Source organism: Staurois parvus, unplaced genomic scaffold (genome assembly GCF_062004578.1).
Source record: "Staurois parvus isolate SC_StPar_1 unplaced genomic scaffold, SC_StPar_1.0 ptg002753l, whole genome shotgun sequence".
Classification (NCBI taxonomy): domain Eukaryota; kingdom Metazoa; phylum Chordata; class Amphibia; order Anura; family Ranidae; genus Staurois; species Staurois parvus.
This window is the reverse complement of record NW_028320549.1, coordinates 254,263-272,853: the sequence shown is the minus strand read 5'-3', so window position 1 is coordinate 272,853 and position 18,591 is coordinate 254,263. Positions and strand designations below refer to the sequence as shown.

The 18,591-nt window shown below is 42.1% G+C and overlaps 1 protein-coding gene across 4 annotated transcripts in view; it reads left to right on the top strand.

The window, feature by feature from the left end:
* The window catches only part of LOC149429275 (coiled-coil and C2 domain-containing protein 1B-like), an 80,543-nt gene that overhangs the window by 52,097 nt on the left and 9,855 nt on the right, over positions 1 to 18,591 (top strand). For all 4 annotated transcript variants that reach the window (XM_089666548.1, XM_089666547.1, XM_089666545.1 and 1 more), the window contains 8 exons: positions 6,163 to 6,285; positions 7,779 to 7,837; positions 11,266 to 11,382; positions 11,831 to 11,904; positions 14,692 to 14,750; positions 14,998 to 15,049; positions 17,024 to 17,123; positions 18,459 to 18,552. In XM_089666548.1, the coding sequence (XP_089522674.1) occupies positions 6,163 to 6,285; positions 7,779 to 7,837; positions 11,266 to 11,382; positions 11,831 to 11,904; positions 14,692 to 14,750; positions 14,998 to 15,049; positions 17,024 to 17,123; positions 18,459 to 18,552 (678 nt within the window). The remainder of the gene's footprint in view (positions 1 to 6,162; positions 6,286 to 7,778; positions 7,838 to 11,265; positions 11,383 to 11,830; positions 11,905 to 14,691; positions 14,751 to 14,997; positions 15,050 to 17,023; positions 17,124 to 18,458; positions 18,553 to 18,591) is intronic.

The window sequence follows — 18,591 nt, the reverse complement described above, 5'->3', positions numbered from 1 at the left end:
GTATTGCTGATCCCAATGGCAGATACCTTCTACTCCGGGGCACAATACAAGGTATAGAAGTTACCATAATGTCCTATCACGCTCCTAACGTTAACCCTGGACCTTTTCTGTCACATCTGTGTTCTCTCCTGGCAACACATCAACGGGGTACTCTTTTGATGGCCGGGGATTCTAATTTAGTGTTAAATCCGGCGTTGGATAAATATCCAGCAGAACATTCTGACCCTTCCGCTTCGGCAAAGTCTTTTATACGTACATTACATACCCACGATCTGGTGGACTTATGGCGTGAATTTCATCCCCGGGGGACAGATTATACCTACTACTCCCACCCTCATCGTTCTCATTCCAGAACTGACCACACCTTCGTATCACCTGAACATCTCCCCTTGGTTCGTGCTATTTCTATTCTCACGGTACCGTGGTCTGACCATGAGCCTATTTTGGTGGTCTGTCAATCTCTTCTATGTAGGCCGGCCTTTTCTTCGTGGATAATGAATGACTCCTTGCTTTCACTGAAGGAGATTCAGACGGAACTCCATCGTAAATCTCAGGAATACTTCCAATTAAACTCGGGTTCTGTCTCTTCTTCAGTAACATTGTGGGAAGCATACAAGGCAGTTCTTAGGGAACATATTATCCAGATAGCTTCAAGACGAAAGAAGGAACGACAGCTTAAACAGTGTCAGTTAGAATCAAAGTTGACCTCCATATCGGCCCAATTTAAACAGTCACCTACCCCATCGAATCGTAGATTGTTGGATCAGGCCCGTTTAGAACTGGATCTGTGCTTAACGGATGAGGCTGAACGCTCCTTACGCTGGACACGCCAGAAGTGGTACAGTAAAGCAAACAAACCGGACTCCATGTTGGCTCGTAGACTTCGATTTTTTGCGCACCATCCCAAACCGATATCTTTACGCACTCGGCATAATACCCTTACGAGTGATCCGGTTGCGGTTTTGGAAGAGTTCCGGTTTCGTCTGGCCAAACTTTACACTGACCCTACACGGGCTGATTCCCAATCCATTTCTGACTTTCTATCTCGTCTGTCCCTGCCTACTTTGACACCGGCACATAGGGATCTAATGGACCGTAATATTCAAACATCTGAGGTATTGAAATGCATAGCAGACCTGAAGACGGGCAAGCGCCCAGGTCCGGATGGCTACACGGCACTATATTATAAGAAATTAGCTGATGTGCTCGCGCCCCACCTTGCTGCTATGTTTAACGCGGTGAAGGGGGGCGTGGACGTTTCCCCAGATTCTTTGACCGCCAATGTGGTTATGATTCCTAAACCGGATTGAGATCACTCTTCCTGGGCAAATTATAGGCCTATCTCCCTTATTAACATCGATATGAAGATTCTCACTAAGATTCTGGCTACTCGATTGAATTCCTTCCTTTCCCGTTTGATCAAGAAGGACCAGGTGGGCTTTGTTCCCCATAGACAAGCTGGAGATGCTATCAGACGTATCCTACAATTACAACATTTAGCCCATATCCGTAAACTCGACATGATGCTTTTATCCTTAGATATCAATAAGGCCTTCGACACTTTATCATGGCCTTATCTCCTATCAGTCCTTCACCGCTTTGGCTTTGGTCCTTCGTTTCTAAGATGGATCTCTTTGGTATACACTTCCCCTCAAGCGAAACTTAAATATTACGGATTTGAGTCTTCTACGTTCTCAGTCGCCAGAGGCACTAGACAAGGTTGTCCGCTCTCCCCTATACTCTTTATCCTAGCCTTGGAACCATTGGCGGAAGCCATTCGTATGAATCATGATATTAAGGGGATTGAGGTGGCGGGCTCCCAACATAAATTGTCTCTGTTTGCAGACGATATACTATTGTCGATTTCAAATCCGGGGGTTACTCTGCCTAATTTGCTCGCGGTTCTCGATTCCTTTGCAAATCTTTCGGGTCTTCACGTTAACCCCACCAAATCGAAAGCTATGTCGATTACCCTTCCACTATCACTTTTGATGACTTTGAAGCAAACGTTTCCTTTTCAATGGCATTCGGCCCTACCATATTTAGGAATTAAGCTCACCCCGACATATGACGGACTGTACCAGGCTAATTTTCCCACTGTTTTTCAGGAGCTGACCGAACTATTGACCTCCTGGTCTCATTTCCCGCTTTCATGGTTCGGCAGAATTAATGCGATCCGTATGACCTATCTTCCTAAACTACTGTACTTATTTCAGGTTTTACCAGTTCCAGTACCTTCGCATATATTGCGTATTCATCAGCGAAAACTTTTGTCTTTTATTTGGAGCTCTTCCCGGCCCAGAATTAGTAAACATATTTTGTTCGCGCGTAAGAGTGAGGGTGGGTTGTCGGTCCCAAATCTCCAGTCTTACTATCTGGCGGCTAATATTGCCCCTTTGGACCATATCCATGCTTCTCATCACTTTCCCTTGTGGGCTGTCATGGATATGATGGACTCCCACCCGATACCGCTCTCCTCCTTGCCATGGCTTCCTACTTCTAAACGTCCGTCTGCCCTTAGCCCGACGCTGACGCTCTCTCTACGTCTCTGGGATTCCATCAAATTTTCCACTGGCCTTATCTCTGCTCACCTGCCGCTGTTACGACTATTGCATAACCCGTTATTCCCTCCAGGTCGGGACAATCCCAGGCAGTTTGCCTGGTGGCAAACGCATGGTTTTTACGATGTACATTCACTTCTATCTCCCACTCGAATACTTTCTTTTGAAACTCTGCGCTCTTCTTATAATATTCCTTTGCGGGAGCACTTTGGATATCTTCAACTTCGTCACTTTGTCAATACACTAATACGCACACATTCGGGACCGTATCATCTGTCCCCCTTTGAAAGCCAGTGCAGACATTGACCCCATGCTCCGGGTTTGATTTCCCTGATTTACTCCTCCATTATTTCTTATAGAACCCCTCCGGTTCGCTCCTATCATCAGCGCTGGCAGTCTGAATTGGGGGGGACTTTAAATCAACAGGATTGGTGGACCATGACCCAAGCATTATCTAAATGCTCTAGGAATGTCATTATTCTTGAGAATTCCTACAAAATTCTTTATCGATGGTATTATACACCTGCTCGTTTAGCTAGTTTCATCCCTACATATTCCCCGGTTTGCTTTCGAGGATGCCAACAATTGGGTACCATGGCTCATATCTGGTGGACTTGCCCTAAAGTAAGCAGATTATATGGATTAGGGTGTATGCCCTCCTTCGCACTATGCTTCACACAGACATTAAGCGTAACCCGTACGAAGCGCTTCTATTTAAACCAATGGAGGGCCTTCTCCGTTCTGAATGGCAGCTGGCATCATACTTATTTATGGCTACTAAGTTGACAATTGCGAGGGCTTGGAAGACTCCTCTTCTCAGCTTTGAGGCTGTCAAAAATCGGATGAACTTCATAATGGTTAATGAAAAATTGACGGCCATATTATTGGATACCCATACAAAATTTTTGCGGATATGGCGTCCCTGGCTGGATATAGCCCAACCATCGAGATTCGACCAGTCCCTTCTGTCGATATGAGATTGGATTCTGCTGCAATCTCCCCGGAGCCCTACTTCCTCCCCCCCCCCCCCCCCCCTTTTTTTTTTTTTTTTTTTTTTTTTTTTTTATCTTTTTATCTTTATCTCTTCTTCTCTCTCTTCTTGGTCTGTGTCTTTATTATACTCTTGTCCAATATTTCTTGATGTAGCAATTTTCTCTCTTAGAATCTACACTATCATTGACCATCAAAGACTGTGAATCGTACCCTTTCTACCGGGCATTTCTGCTATAAGTTATAGCTGATGTTTTGAGCTTTTTTTTTTTTTTCCAATGTACATGTTACATTATTTCTCAATCATACAGAATAACTTTCTATGTATTGGTCAAGGATTCTATGTTCCGAATGTTTGTTTATCATTGCTCAATCTACAATAAAATTCTTTGTAAAAGAAAATGATTTTATTCAAGAAAAACAGGAGTGTTCAGAAAAAACTCACAATGGTGCCAGGTTTAATCAAATGACTGACCCTTTAAGATTAAAGATGGCCGCCGGGCCTCCACGTGGCACCGGCGGCGTAGTGTCAATGGCGTCCTGGGCTCCACCTAAAATAATTGTGTGGTTTCTGTACATTATCCCAGATTGTAAGCTCGTAAGAGTAGGGCCCTCTTACCCCTCGTACGCTGTCTGTCTTTGTTGTACTGTGCCATGTATTGTCCCCCCCTATTGTACAGCGCTGAGCAAACCCTTTGGCGCTATATAAACTCGTAGTAATAATAATAATAATAATGTAGCATATGGTAGTACATGAAAAAGTACGTTGGCATTTCTTAAAATTTTAGTGGCACTCCAACTCACCTAGGCAGTGCGCTGTATTGCCTGTATGTTAACTATTAGTGCGTTGTAGTATGCTGTGTTGGGAAAAAAATAGTGCTTGTCCAGGTTTCGTGTGTTGTGGTGGTTTGGCAGCACCAAAATGAGAGGGCTTCCTAACCCAACGCTTTTCAACTCATAAATGCTGCATGTTAAAGATGCATGTTGGAAAAAAAACATGATGTTTTATGCATTCTGGGGGTTTGGTAGCCACTTCACTGCAGCGCACATCAACACATGAATACTGCACATTAAATGCACATGTCTTACCAAGTCACAGTCCTGTGAATGGGCCCTAAGGGCAAATTTCCACTTCAGCATTCCCTTGCAGAGTTTTTTCTTGTTTTCCAGTAAAGCAACCCATTCATTATATATTGGCTGCTCCTGAACTGTGACAGACAAAAAAATAAATTCACATTACCCTTTTATTGCATCCAGTACATTGTTTGTTGGCTGCTATTGTACAGTGTTTTAGGGTGGCTTTTGCACATCACTCTGCACATAGTTACCATTTTGGCAACTGTGAATGAACTCTTAAGAGATCATCAGGGCACTGATGATCAGTGTGCGCTCATGATCAGTGTAGCCCCAGCAGTGCCACCTGTCGGTGTCCATCAATGCCACATATCAGTGCCCACCAGTGCACATCAATGCCACATATCAGTGCCCATCTGAGCTGCCTGTCAGTGCCACCTATCAGTGCGCATCAGTGCCGCCTAACAGTGCCAGTCAGTGCCGCCTATCACTGCCAGTCAGTGCCGCCTATCAGTGCTGCCTATCACTGCCATGTGAGTGCTGCCTTTCAGTGCCCATCAGTGATGCCTGTCAATGCCCATCAGTGCCACCTACCAGTGCCTCCTCATCAGTGGCCATCAGTGCAGCCTATCAGTGCCCATGACCGCAGCCTCATTAGCGCACATCAGTGAAGGATAAAAATCACTTATTTACAAAATTTTATAACAAAACTAAGGAAAAACTTTTTTTTTCTAAATTTTCAGTTATTTTTGGTTTGTTTAGCAAACAATAAAAAACCCAGAGGTGATTAAATACCACCAAAAGAAAGCTCTATCTGTCTCAAAAAAATTATAAAAATGTCATAATTGCGTATAGTATTGCATGACCGCGCAATTGCCATTCAAAGTGTGACAGCACTGAAAGCTGAAAATTGGGCTGGACAATATACGTGCCCTGTAGGCAAGTGGTTAAAGGTGTGCACACATTTATATCCACTCAGAGCAGGCTGGCTCTATGGGTCTTGATTGTTTATCCCACTGTTTGAAATGGGAAAATATAGTGGTCTTAAGCTAGCAATTGCTTAACCACTTGCAGCACAATCACGTAAATATATGTGATTGTGTTCACGTGGTTATACCGGGACCATGGCTGCATCTGCTAGCAATAACCCCAGTATTAACATTTTCAGCCAGGGATTGCCTACCCTTTTAAAAGTGTTCTGAGCAGCTTTTAAAGGTAGCAGGAGGCTTGCCCTCCAGTGCCTCTCCGGTCTCTCCCGTGTGATCGGGAAGCCCGGCACTGAAGTCCACAGTTCCACCGGCTGACCAGAGACCGAAAATACAGATTTTTACTTGTAAACAAAAAATGTCTGAAAAGTGTCTTCAAGTGGTTAATCATTTTTTGTTTGACCTATAGGCTGAATGAGAAAAATCTAAGACATTCCCACATCCACTGCATATCCTTTATTGCAATTAATGAGCCATCTTTCATTGTAGGCGTATTGCAACAGATTGACATATCCTCAAATCATTAAGCAGTCTTTGCTTTTATTCCCCAGATCCCACCACCTCCAGATGAGGACAGTGACTTTGTTGTAGTAGAACATGAAGATACCAAGTCACCACAGAACTCAGATGAAGTTTACTCTCAGTTGTTGAAGCTTCTTCATGAACAGCATGAGGTATCTTGCACTGATTCTCCAAATATTCCATCATATTCTCTAATTTTATATCTAAAAATCAACTCCAGCCTACCTTTTTTTTTTTCTTTTTTTTTTTTTTTCAAATTGATAGAATGGAATTTGTGTGTCCCCGCTCCAGAGATTCTTCTCACTTTCTGTCCTGGTCACATGGTTATGCCCTAGTGCACCGTCTCACAGTGCAAATCTATGAATCAGCGAAGCCATTAAAAATAATCTACTCCCCAGTGATATAGCTTATCCCTAGAGCTTCATCTATGAGCGAATCTACAAATATTGCTGTGTTTATGACAATACAAAAGAAACATTGGGCAGCAAGTTAGTAAAAATGTGAAAGACTCTAAGGAATTACTTCAGAGTATATCCTGCTATTATCTCACATTATGTACTCATGAAAAAAAATTACTTTCCTTTTCCTTTAAAGTTGAACTGTGATTGGTTACTGGAAATAGTGGGATCGTGATATTATTTACATTGAAGCATCATACTTCTTAAGGTTTTGTGATGAAACTACTTTGATTGAGTGGTGATAATGTATGACATATGAACTGTGAACCTTTTGAATAAGGATGTTGTAGGCTTTATATTAAATGTTATTTATGGATACATATTAAATTATTTGTGTATATGAATCTCTCAAATGAGCAAGACCAAAACTGAAACATCTTGGGTAGTGTCTAATGATCTATACTACAATATATGATTTTATTATCACTAGAAGCCAAATTAACAAAACTAAAACACCAGGATAAAGATCTTTATTTTTAAAGGAAAGCTGTTTTAGGCTGAGTCCAGTGAGATTCAAAATTTAATGTCACATGGATAAAATAAAAATCCTTATCCTTGCATAAATCTTTATGAATTGAACCTTATTGGATTTCATCTGTCTTCAAGGCCTGCCAAAGGTTTTTTCGGCATATACTGTATAGTGTCTTTTTGTTTCTAAATGCATTGATTGTATGGTCAAATGTTTGTGGACACCTGACCATCACACCTACATTAGCTTGCTTGAAAACCCATTCCAAAACCATGGGCATTCAAATTGAGATGCCCCCCCTCCACCCCCTTCTTGGTTGCTTTAAGCAGCCACCACTGTTCTGAAAAAGCTCTGGAGTGTGTCTGCAGAATTTTCGAGCCCATTAAGCCACAATAGCATTTTCAAGGTTGAATATCGATGTTGGAGAAAGCGGCCTGGCTCAGTCAGCATTCAAGTTAGCTCTGTGCAGGCAATGCTGGTTCTGACACACCAAACTTGCCAATGCATGTTTTATTGATCTGGCGTTGTGCACAGGAGCACAAATATATGCCGGAACAAAAGAGGGTCTTCTCCAAGTTGAAACCACCAAAGCTAGAAGTCTACAATTGTCTAAAATGTCTGTGTTTGTAGCTTTAACAGTACCCCTCACCAGGAAGGGTGTCCACATACATCTGAGGCTTTATGGACTGGCATCATCCAGTCTTTTGTTTCCTCCTAGAAATGTTTGCGGTACTCCAAGCAATTTACTGAGATGGGAAATGTTGCAGAAACCACAAGGTGAGTAAAGAGTCTCTACATCAGTAACCAGATAGAATGTAAAGATGGCCATAGACATTAGGGAATGAAGGCACACCTGTCCTCAAGTCACGTTATTCAAAGAGAATGGTACACAGACACATTTTCTTTCTTGTCCTTTGAGAAATGTAGAGAGTCTTAAACCTTTTATTTATGCTACCGCCTACACTAGCTTTGGCAAAGAAAAAAATGTAGCCCGGCCCAGGGTATAATTCTCCTACTTACCAGCAAGCCTCAATTATTGCTTTATTATTATAAAGGTAGATTTTATATATAAATACCTTGCTACAATCATTAATTAAGGTTTAGCTCTCAGTTACTGCACGGTCACAGTGACTTCAGTGGGGACATGCCAAGTTAAGGTGATCGTTAAGCAAAGCATCGTAGCCACAAGGTTCCCCTTCAGTTGCCATGGTAAGTTTTTTAGGTGGGCAGTCAGGGATGGTAAAATCATGGCTTTTACCATCCTGTTGCCACCCGTACAATCAAGGCCTTATTCCTGTACAGAGATTGAAAATGCCCTGATAGGCTGTTTGCTAATTCTAAGCACTTGCCTTTACTGTTTTGTTCCAAAGCTGTTCATTTCTACTGTGGATCTGTTGACTGCTGGTCCCTTGCTTTAACAGCATGACTGTTAAAACCCAGGTTTTAACATACAGGGCATCTCTTAAGTTTGATTCCTATGTTACTGAAGGCTAGGAAATACACTTCCCACAAGGTTTACCACCAGACATGGAAGGTGCACTTTGCTTGCTGTGGGTCTAACGGCTTCCACCCCTGGAGTTTCTCCATGACAGATCTGTTCTTTTTTGCAGTTGATCTGAACCAACACCTGGCTGGTAGTACCATGGGTTGGATTTCTGCCCTTTCCATTTAGTTTCAGAGACTGTTGGCTTTCCATTTTATAATTAAACCCTTTGTGTAGGGGTTTTGCATGGGGCTCCCAGTCCATTCCCCTTTGAACCTTCCACTCTACGGTCAGACTCACAAGGTTGCATTTCTTGTGGCAAACACCTCGGCTAGGCAAGTGTATGAGCTGACAGCTACAGTGGGGCAAAAAAGTATTTAGTCAGTCACCAATTGTGCAAGTTTTCCCACTTAAGAAGATCAGAGAGGCCTGTAATTGGCATCATAGGTAGACATCAACTATGAGAGACAAAATGAGAAACAAAATCCAGACAATCACATTGGCTGATTTGGAAAGAATTTATTTGCAAATTATGGTGGAAAATAAGTATTTGGTCAATATCAAAAGTTCATCTCAATACTTTGTTATATATCCTTTGTTGGCAATGACAGAGGTCAAATGTTTCCTGTAAGTCTTCACAAGGTTGGCACACACTGTTGCTGGTAGGTTGGCCCATTCCTCCATGCAGATCTCCTCTAGGGCAGTGATTTTTTGGGGCTGTCGCTGGGCAACATGGACTTTCAACTGTCTCCACAGGTTTTCTATGGGGTTGAGATCTGGAGACTGGCTGGGCCACTCCAGGACCTTGAAATGCTTCTTACGAAGCCACTCCTTCGTTGCCCGGGCGGTATGTTTGGGATCATTGTCATGTTGGAAGACCCAGCCACGTTTCATCTTCAATGCCCTTGCTGATGGAAGGAGGTTTGCACTCAAAATCTCATGATACATGGCCCCATTCATTCTGTCCTGTACATGGATCAGTCGTCCTGGTCCCTTTGCGGAGAAACAGCCCCAAAGCATGATGTTGCCACCCCCATGCTTCACAGTAGGTATGGTGTTCTTTGGATGCAACTCAGCATTCTCTCTCCTCCAAACACGACGAGTTGTGTTTCTACCAAACAGTTCTATTTTGGTTTCATCTGACCATATGACATTCTCCCAATCCTCTTCTGGATCATCCAAATGCTCTCTAGTAAACTTCAGACGGGCCCAGACATGTACTGGCTTAAGCAGGGGGACACGTCTGGCACTGCAGGATCTGAGTCCCTGCCGGAGTAGCGTGTTACTGATGGTAGCCTTTGTTACGTTGGTCCCAGCTCTCTGCAGGTCATTCACTAGGTCCCCACGTGTGGTCCTGGGATTTTTGCTCACCGTTCTTGTGATCATTTTGACCCCACGGGGTGAGATCTTGCGTGGAGCCCCAGATCAAGGGAGATTATCAGTGGTCTTGTATGTCTTCCATTTTCTAATTATTGCTCCCACAGTTGATTTGTTCACACCAATCTGCTTGCCTATTGCAGATTCAGTTTTCCCAGCCTGGTGCAGGTCTACAATTTTGTTTCTGGTGTCCTTCGACAGCTCTTTGGTCTTCACCATAGTGGAGTTTGGAGTGTGACTGTTTGAGGTTGTGGACAGGTGTCTTTTATATTGATAACAAGTTCAAACAGGTGCCATTGATACAGGTAATGAGTGCAGGACAGAGGAGCCTCTTAAAGAAGAAGGTACAGGTCTGTGAGAGCCAGAAATCTTGCTTGTTTGTAATTGACCAAATACTTATTTTCCACCATAATTTGCAAATAAATTCTTTCCTAATCAGCCAATGTGATTGTCTGGATTTTTTTTCTCATTTTGTCTCTCATAGTTGAGGTCTACCCATGATGCCAATTACAGGCCTCTCTCATCTTTTTAAGTGGGAGAACTTGCACAATTGGTGGCTGACTAAAAACTTTTTTTCCCCACTGTATATCCTGCAAGAAACCCTTTATGTTCTTGCACAAGGACAATGTTGTATTGAGGTCCTGGGCTTCCTTTCTTCCCAAAGTAGTCTCTGTTTTGCACCCTAACCAGATCATTGTAATTCCATCCCTTTTGTCCAGCTGCAGTTCACAAAATTGAAATTTTCTCTATTGGTTGGATGTGGTTCAGGCTGTGTGAATGTTTCAGCTGCTGCTTCTTTCATGAAGATGGATTCCCTTGTTGACATCTCAGACGGGGGCACAGCATGGGCTCCCAGGTTTCCAGTTTCACCATCTCTAGGTGGCTTGGACAAACCAAGGTTCAGGCTTTGGTCTTCAAGATTGGGCTGGCTTTCTTCACTAAGCACCTCTTCAGCTATACGGCATCAAGCCTTTGTGACATTTATGTATGTGTATATGTATTTGTGTGTATATAAATTTTATTTTTCTATTTTTAAACCATATAAAATTATTTTGAGGCATGCTGATAGTAGGAGGGTTATACCTTGGGCTGTTCTACAGTTTTTTTTGTTTGCCAGTATCCAGTCCTCCCTACAGGCAGCAGTATAACCTACAGGATTATAAAATTCTGTATCCCTCATTGGGCTCCAAGAAAAAAAGTTAATGGTAAGTACACAAATCAATATTTTTGTTGTATTATATTGTTATTCCCGTCTTTGATAAACTGAGAATATGTAGAAGTCTTGACAGTGCTCCTTGGGCTAAATCTTCAGCAATGTCTGATGTTGTTTGTGTTCTTGTGGCAGGTTCGAAAAAATGGAAGATGAATGCAAGAAGAATTGTGATATCCTTCACCTATCTCAAGCTCAGGGCCGGGATCCACCTCCCTATCATTTTGAAGACAAGACATTGAGAATAGTCCGGTAACCATTTTGATCAATACTGACTGTGAGGAATGTTGAGAAGCAGTTCAGGGCAGGCATAGGTCTGATCAAGCACCAGTAACTGTTGATCAGGCATAGATCAAACCTAAGACCACTAAATGTTCAGGTCAGCCATAAATTAGACCAAACTCCAGCAACTATTTAGCTCAGGCATATGTCAGATCTAACACCAGTAACTGTTTGGGTCAGTCACAGAGCAGATCATAGAACAGATCTAACACCAGTAATATGTCAAATCTACAACCATTAGCTGTTCCGGTCAGGCATAGGTCAGACTCCAACACCAGTAACTGTTCAGATACAGTGTCTATGTTTTTTTCTTTTTGGAAATGGTAGAATATTGAAATGAAAAGGGGGAGGTTATGTGAGTTGTTTGGACTAATTGTTGGTCTGTATATAACTGATCATGATCCTTCTTTCCCAACAGAGTATTCTCGGAGCTAAGTAGTACAGAGATGCTGCTGATTATAGTACGAGGCATTAATCTTCCAGCCCCTGCAGGTGACATTCTCCTTGTCTCTGTCCTTTTCAACACCTTCCAAAGAGTGCTCTCTTCCTCTTTAGTTGTTTTGTAATGTATTCTGGAGGAAAACATGTTTGTCTAGCAAACTGCAGATATTTCTCAGCCATATTCTTACCTGCTCTTTTGAGAGGAGAGGTGTCTGCATATTGCAGGTTGTTTTTATCAGTGTATTTTTTTTTATTGTATTTATTTTTAAAGCCCCACTCCAAGGACAGGAAAAAATGACTGTTTCAGTGCCAGCACTGCAAGGGTTTGCTTATTTTTGTCTAGGGGATGAGGAATAAGGTGTGAATACTTACCTTATTCTTCACTCCTGCAGGGTCCCTCCATTGTTGTCCCTGGTCCCCCCCAACCTCTTCTCCAAGGCCCTCCTGGCTACAGTCTCACTCTTGCGATCTCTACCTGCAAATGCCCTACATGGCACATTATGGATTCCAAGGGACCACCTACAGACTGGAGCGCCGGAGCTGGCCAGAGTGGGGGTAAGGCAAGTAATGCAGCCTTCTTATCTGCCTCTAGACAAATTTAAACATACCCTTGCACTGCTAAGGAGAATAGGGACCCCCGCTGCAAGAGTTTTTTTTTCTTCCAACCTGAACTTGGGTTTTAAGGTAATGTGTAGTGTTTTTTTATATATTTTGAATATTATGGTTAGAGTTAAAAAAAAAAAAAATTAACAAAAATAGATTTTCTTTTTTGTCTGGCAAATATTAAATATTGAATATTCCTACTTTGTATGCTCATTTATATTCAGTGGGTGCTTTTTAAGCACCTCTTCATCTGTGTCCTGCTCCCATTTCTCAACTCTTTTATAGTATGAAACTGTTTTTCTGGTTTCTGATAATAACATTAGTATATTGGTTCACTAACCAGTCATCAAAGAGAGCATCCAGTTGCATGTGGATACTTATTTTAGACCAACCCCAGAATAGGTGCGCTTTTTTCCTGCACCTACTGAATAGCCTGGCTGAGTCTAGCATATCAGTTGTCTCATTTTGCTGCCATTCTTAGGGTTGTTGTCAATGGAAGTTGAGCTTGTGTTGATGACATGAGTTTGAGACACTTCTGCTTCAAATTGGTTTTGCTTTCCCATAGACTTGTATGAAGATGCAAAACTGCTTGAAGTGAATAAAAGCCTGTCACCATAGTCCCTTACTACACTAGAATGGTGTCAGCTGTTATCTGACATGTCTACCATCTCTGTATACAAATTGGCCAAATGAGTTCAGCTGAGCTTTTTTCCACATTTATTTCAGGGCTGTCCAAAGCAGTGTTTAGGGTTTCTGTAACACAAAATATAGAAGGGAGGTGTGATTTACTAAGATTTATGTATCTGCCTCCATGCTCTGATCTGCAATTGGAACTCAGTTTGGAGTTGATCGGCCCTGTTTGTCTCACCCCATGGCTGGTGTCTCTGCTAGAGCATCCATTCACTAGTGTTGCAGTAACATCCTGGGCTCATTGAGTACTATATGACTCCAGAGAGACTCTGAACTGCTAAAGCCAGTGCTGATTGGCACTTCTCTGAACACACCCCGGAACTTCATGTCACCGAACTCAGGGGCGGACTGACCATTTGGAAACTCGGGCACTGCCCAAGGTCAGTAGGGGGCCCCATGAGATGCCCCTGGTACCTTTTTCATAGGCTTTTTTGAGTTTGGGCAAGGACACAGGCGCCCCATGATCCCCTATTTCCCAGGGGCCTCATGAGTTGTTAGTCCGCCCCTGCCTGAACTACAGTTAGATTTTAGAGAAACGTTAATGAGTTTTTCACTTGTATTCTTAAATGAAATCTATTTTTTTCTTGTTCAGTTGCATTTTGATCTTGTAACCTGAAAGATTCAAGTGAACCTGTGCTTTGCACATGCATTGTAAAGCAACTTGTTGACTTTAATGCCACCTTCTCCTATGCTCGCCTATTTGTTGATCTCCCATGCCTTCTTTCAACAGTCGAGGAAGGAAATCCCTGTGTTCTTGTTAAGCTTACAAAGGCGCTGAAGATTCTCTCTCCCAACCCCATGTGGCAACACTGACTCAATCACAAGCACCAATGTGATCATGTGAGAGAAAAGGGAGTTGGACAGTCCATAGATGATTTGAAAGAAAGGAAAGAAAACCGCTTGATTCCCCCATCAACAATGCCTCACGCTGAGCCATGTTCAGCTATGTTCTGCCAGCAGGCGGGAGCACAGGGAGCCTTCCTAGCAGGCAGAACACTGATTACTCCTAGAGGCTATAGCCGCTGGCAGTAATTACATGTAGAAAATTCCTACAGGCTGGTTGTACCCAAGTCGATTGATGGATCGATTTGGGGAACAGTCAGCTTGCCCATACATGGATGGAATCTTGGATGGTCCCTGCTGAACTGGACGAATTTTGATCCATGTATGGCTTGCTTTAGTAACATCCTCCCTGACTCACAAAAGTACCATATTTATTTTTTAGCTGCAAGTGACTGAATGTAGCACTCGGGGAAATGATGAAAAGAAGCATGTTATGCAGGAGAGGGGGGCATTCAAGGCACCTTGTTGTTTTGCCCTGGATGGACAAAGCAAGATTTCCTTTAATGGCACAAACGCTCAAATGGCCCTTCAGGAGCTGCTGAATATACTGCAGAATGTGGACTCTATCCATGGCTGTGTTGCCCCATGTGTCACCATACAACTCCATGTTTTATATGTAGTTTCTTTTCTCGGTTATTTTTTAGTTGTAGTGTCACTTGGTATCCAATGAAAATTGCTCACTTCTATTAATCTGTTTCACAGGAATGGCACCCAACGACCTGCATGCGTTTGTGAAGTTTGATTTTCCATATCCAAGCACGGTAAGAAGTGAAGAGGAAACTGATTGTACCTGTGAAATCTCTGTCTCTGAAATTCTTCATTGAGGGTTTCAAAGGCCAGAGACAGCTGACAAGTGTAATGTTGCTGCAGTCCTGTCTTTATATTTTAAGACTGGTGAAGCACACCATCTCATGCTCCTATTATTGTGCTGGAATGGAATTATGTTTTGAAATGCAACATTTAATTCTGTTTGAGCTTTTAAACACCGTCAATGTTTGTCTCTTGCAGGAACAGCCACAGAGAAATAAAACCTATGTAGTTAAGAACACCAACTCTCCAGGTGACATTGCTCAAGTATTTTTGTGTCTAGTGGTGCTGTGGGCCAAAATATGTGCGATGTGAGAGCTAAAGCCATCGCTAGTCAGAATATTGCTGCAGGAAGGTGATGCTATATGTCCACAAGAATAAACCCAGCTTGGAATGCCACCGTGGGGAATATTTTCTAAAACTAGTGCAGTTGTGCATGGTAACCAATCAGCTTCCAGGTTTCATTGTCAAAGCTGAATTTCAGAAGCTGATTGGTTACTATGCACAACTACCCCAGATTCTGTGTGTACCAGTTTTAGTAAATCTCCCCGTGTTTCTGTTTATGGATAATATACTACAGGGTTGATTTACGAAAGACAAATAGACAGTTGCACTCTGCAAGGGAATTTGCTCCAGAGTTTGGTAAATGAGGGGAAGCTCTACTGACTTCCATCATTCAATCATGTGCTAGCAAAAATGTGATTGCGTTTACTTTGCAAAGTGAATCTTTACCTCATTTACTAATCTCTGTAACTAATTTCCTTGTGGTGTGCAACTACATGTACGAAGTGAAGAGTCTGCCTTTAGTAAATCAACCCCTATGTTTAATCCATTTAATATAATTAGTGGTTCTTGGAGGAATATGTTGTATTTTTTAAGTACTGAACAGGCCTCGGTCTCTAATTTTCATTCTCTGTTGTGTTTATTTGGACTTACAGCATCCTCCGAGTACATCTTTTGTGGGTGGAACCTGAAAAATTGCTAAAATCAAACTGATTCTCTCTGAAAGTTAAATTTTCTTTCATGTGTCAGTGGGTTACATTATGAAAGAGGTGTACCAATTTGGATTTTTTTTTTTAGCCAATTGCTTTTACTTTCTATAGCAGTGCTCCTCTAAATGTGCATGCAAGGGTAATCTGTTCATGTCTGTTTATAGTAAGATCATGCCATACATCTAATTACCATTTGTAGCAGATCTCTCCTCAAGAATTACAACTACAGATCTGCTTATATCTTATATATTAATTATATATAATTTTTCCTGATTCAGGTGATTTTTAAAAGCGGTGCACCTGCTGTAATGTGATTCTTTAATATTTAGGGAGAAAAAGGAATCTATAGCAACTCAGTAGTAGAGACTTTACTGTAATAAGGCTGGCCTTCCAAACTTAGATTTTTTTCCATTTAGTCTGGTGGCTGAATGAAACAAATCTAATAGATTCCTCCTTCCACCCTATACACCTCCCACTGAGGCTGGCAGAAATCAGAATACCCAAATTGCAGCCGCATCTGATTGGATGCAGCTGCTGTTTGGCCAACAATTTTCCACTCCAGACTCCTTTCAGTTGAAAGGTCAAATGGGAGGGGGCGACCGGAACTGGCCACAATTTGAACAGTGTATAGCCAGCTTAACAAATGCTTTCAAGTCTTGTGTGTGCTTTACCGCAGCCTTTTTCAATCAGGGTGCCTTGGCAAATTGCCTAAAAATTGCTCCGAATTGCCCAAAAACTGTGTTCATGGCATCGGGCTTTTTTGTTACACAAAGCCACAAGTTTCCTAACAACTGCTGACATCAATGGTTGATGTGGAGGATATCGGGAGCCTAAACAACATCCTTGTTGGACCCGCCTCCATGAGGACTGGGGTCACATTGGCTGCGTAGTGGAGAGAAAATGAGGAAAAAAAATGCTGAAATATTAGTCAGTACCAGTATGCAAAAATGTATTTGCTATGAAATAATAAATCTCCTCTAGTGTTGTGTGTCTTAACGTGTGTGGATGCTGCTGCAATATGTAGAATTATTAGTTTAGTATTTTACATTTTAGAAGGGGGTGCCTCGAGATTGATGCCTGCTCATAATTTTAAAGGTTGCCTTGACTGGAAAAAGGTTGAGAAATACTGCTTTACTTATCACTCTGCACTGTCCTGTCAATTACACACAGTGATTGAATAATTTGTCTGTTGTACCGAGATGATGTATTTTCTGTTTGTGTGATCTTTTATACAGAGTACGAACAGTCGTTTAAACTAAATATCAACCGCAACCACAGAGGCTTCAAACGGGTGGTTCAGGCCAAAGGCATCAAGTTTGAGATCTTCCACAAAGGGTGAGTGACTAGTACTGTTGGAGAGGACAGAGAGCCATGGCCTTCCCCAAAGCTGTAGCCAGTGTTAGCTTTGACAGGTTTTAACCACTTGCCCTCCTGAAGATTTACCCCCCTTCATGACCAGGCCATTTTTTGTGTTATGGCGCTGCATTACTTTAACTGACAATTGCGCGGTCATGCAACGCTGCACCCAAATGAAATTTATGTCCTTTTTTCCCACAAATTGAACTTTTGGTGTTATTTGATCGCCTGTGTGTTTTTTTTTTTGTTTTGTGCTATAAGCAAAGACAATTTTGAGAAAAAATATTTTAGATTTTTTGCTATTAAACATGTCCAGTAAAAAAAATTTAAAAATCAAATTTCATCATAAATTTAGGCCAAAATGTATTCTGCTACATGTCTGCTAAAAAAAAAATCCCAATATTTGTAAATTAATTGGTTTACCTGAAAGTTATAGCTTTTACAAATGGCGTTATAGATTTTTTTTTCCTATTAGTAATGGCGGCAATCAGCCATTTTTAGTGGGACTGCGGCGGACATTCTGACACTGGTGGGAACTAACTTGGTGTCACTGACACCAATACAGTGATCAGTGCAAAAAAAAAAAGAATTGACACTGTACTAATGGCACTGTGCAAGAAGGGGTTAATGTGAGGCGTGATCAAAGGGTTAACTATGTGCTGGGAGTGTTTTACTAGGGGGCAGGGGTTGTGTTCTTCACTGTAAGTGCACTGATCGGGATGGCTGTACTGTGCACAGCCATCCCGAGCAGTGTGCTCGAGCTGACAGGGAGGAAGATTGTTTGTAAACAAAACAATCTTCCTCCCCGTCGGAGATGCTCGGTAATCACCGGGCGGGACCCAGTGATTGACATCTGCGAATGGCAGCGCGGCTCGCGACCCCTACCCGGAAATGCAAAATCACGTATATACAAGTGCTTTTGCGCATAGGTGCTGCCCTGTAGCAGTATATCTGCTATAGGGTGGTCTTTAAGCTTTTAATCCTCATCCTTTTTGCCCCACATAACAATATAAACGTCAAATGTTCATTCCAACTGTACCCCCCTCCTAGTAAGAGCTGGCTCCTTACTCCTGACTTAGGATAAAGTACTAAAGGTTTGTAAGTGTTCTGGGCTGTCTAGAGTTGTCTGTAAATATAGTAAGCGATATGATTGGTGGGTATTTTTTCATTGCATCCAAAATGAAGCATACCCGCTCTGTTTGATCGACAACAGAGATATATACAGAAGATGTCCATATCATGGTTGTGTGCAGCCCATAGACTTGTTTACTTAATCAGATGTTGTTAAAAATACTTTTCTCTCCTCTTCTGCAGAGTATTCTTGTTCAGAAGTGATAAGCAAATGGGGACCGCAAGTGTTAAACTGGACAAGTTGGAGACGCAGTGTGAGATTCGAGAGATTGTAGAGGTAATAGTAATATCATTTTAATGCATACATCTAGTAAAA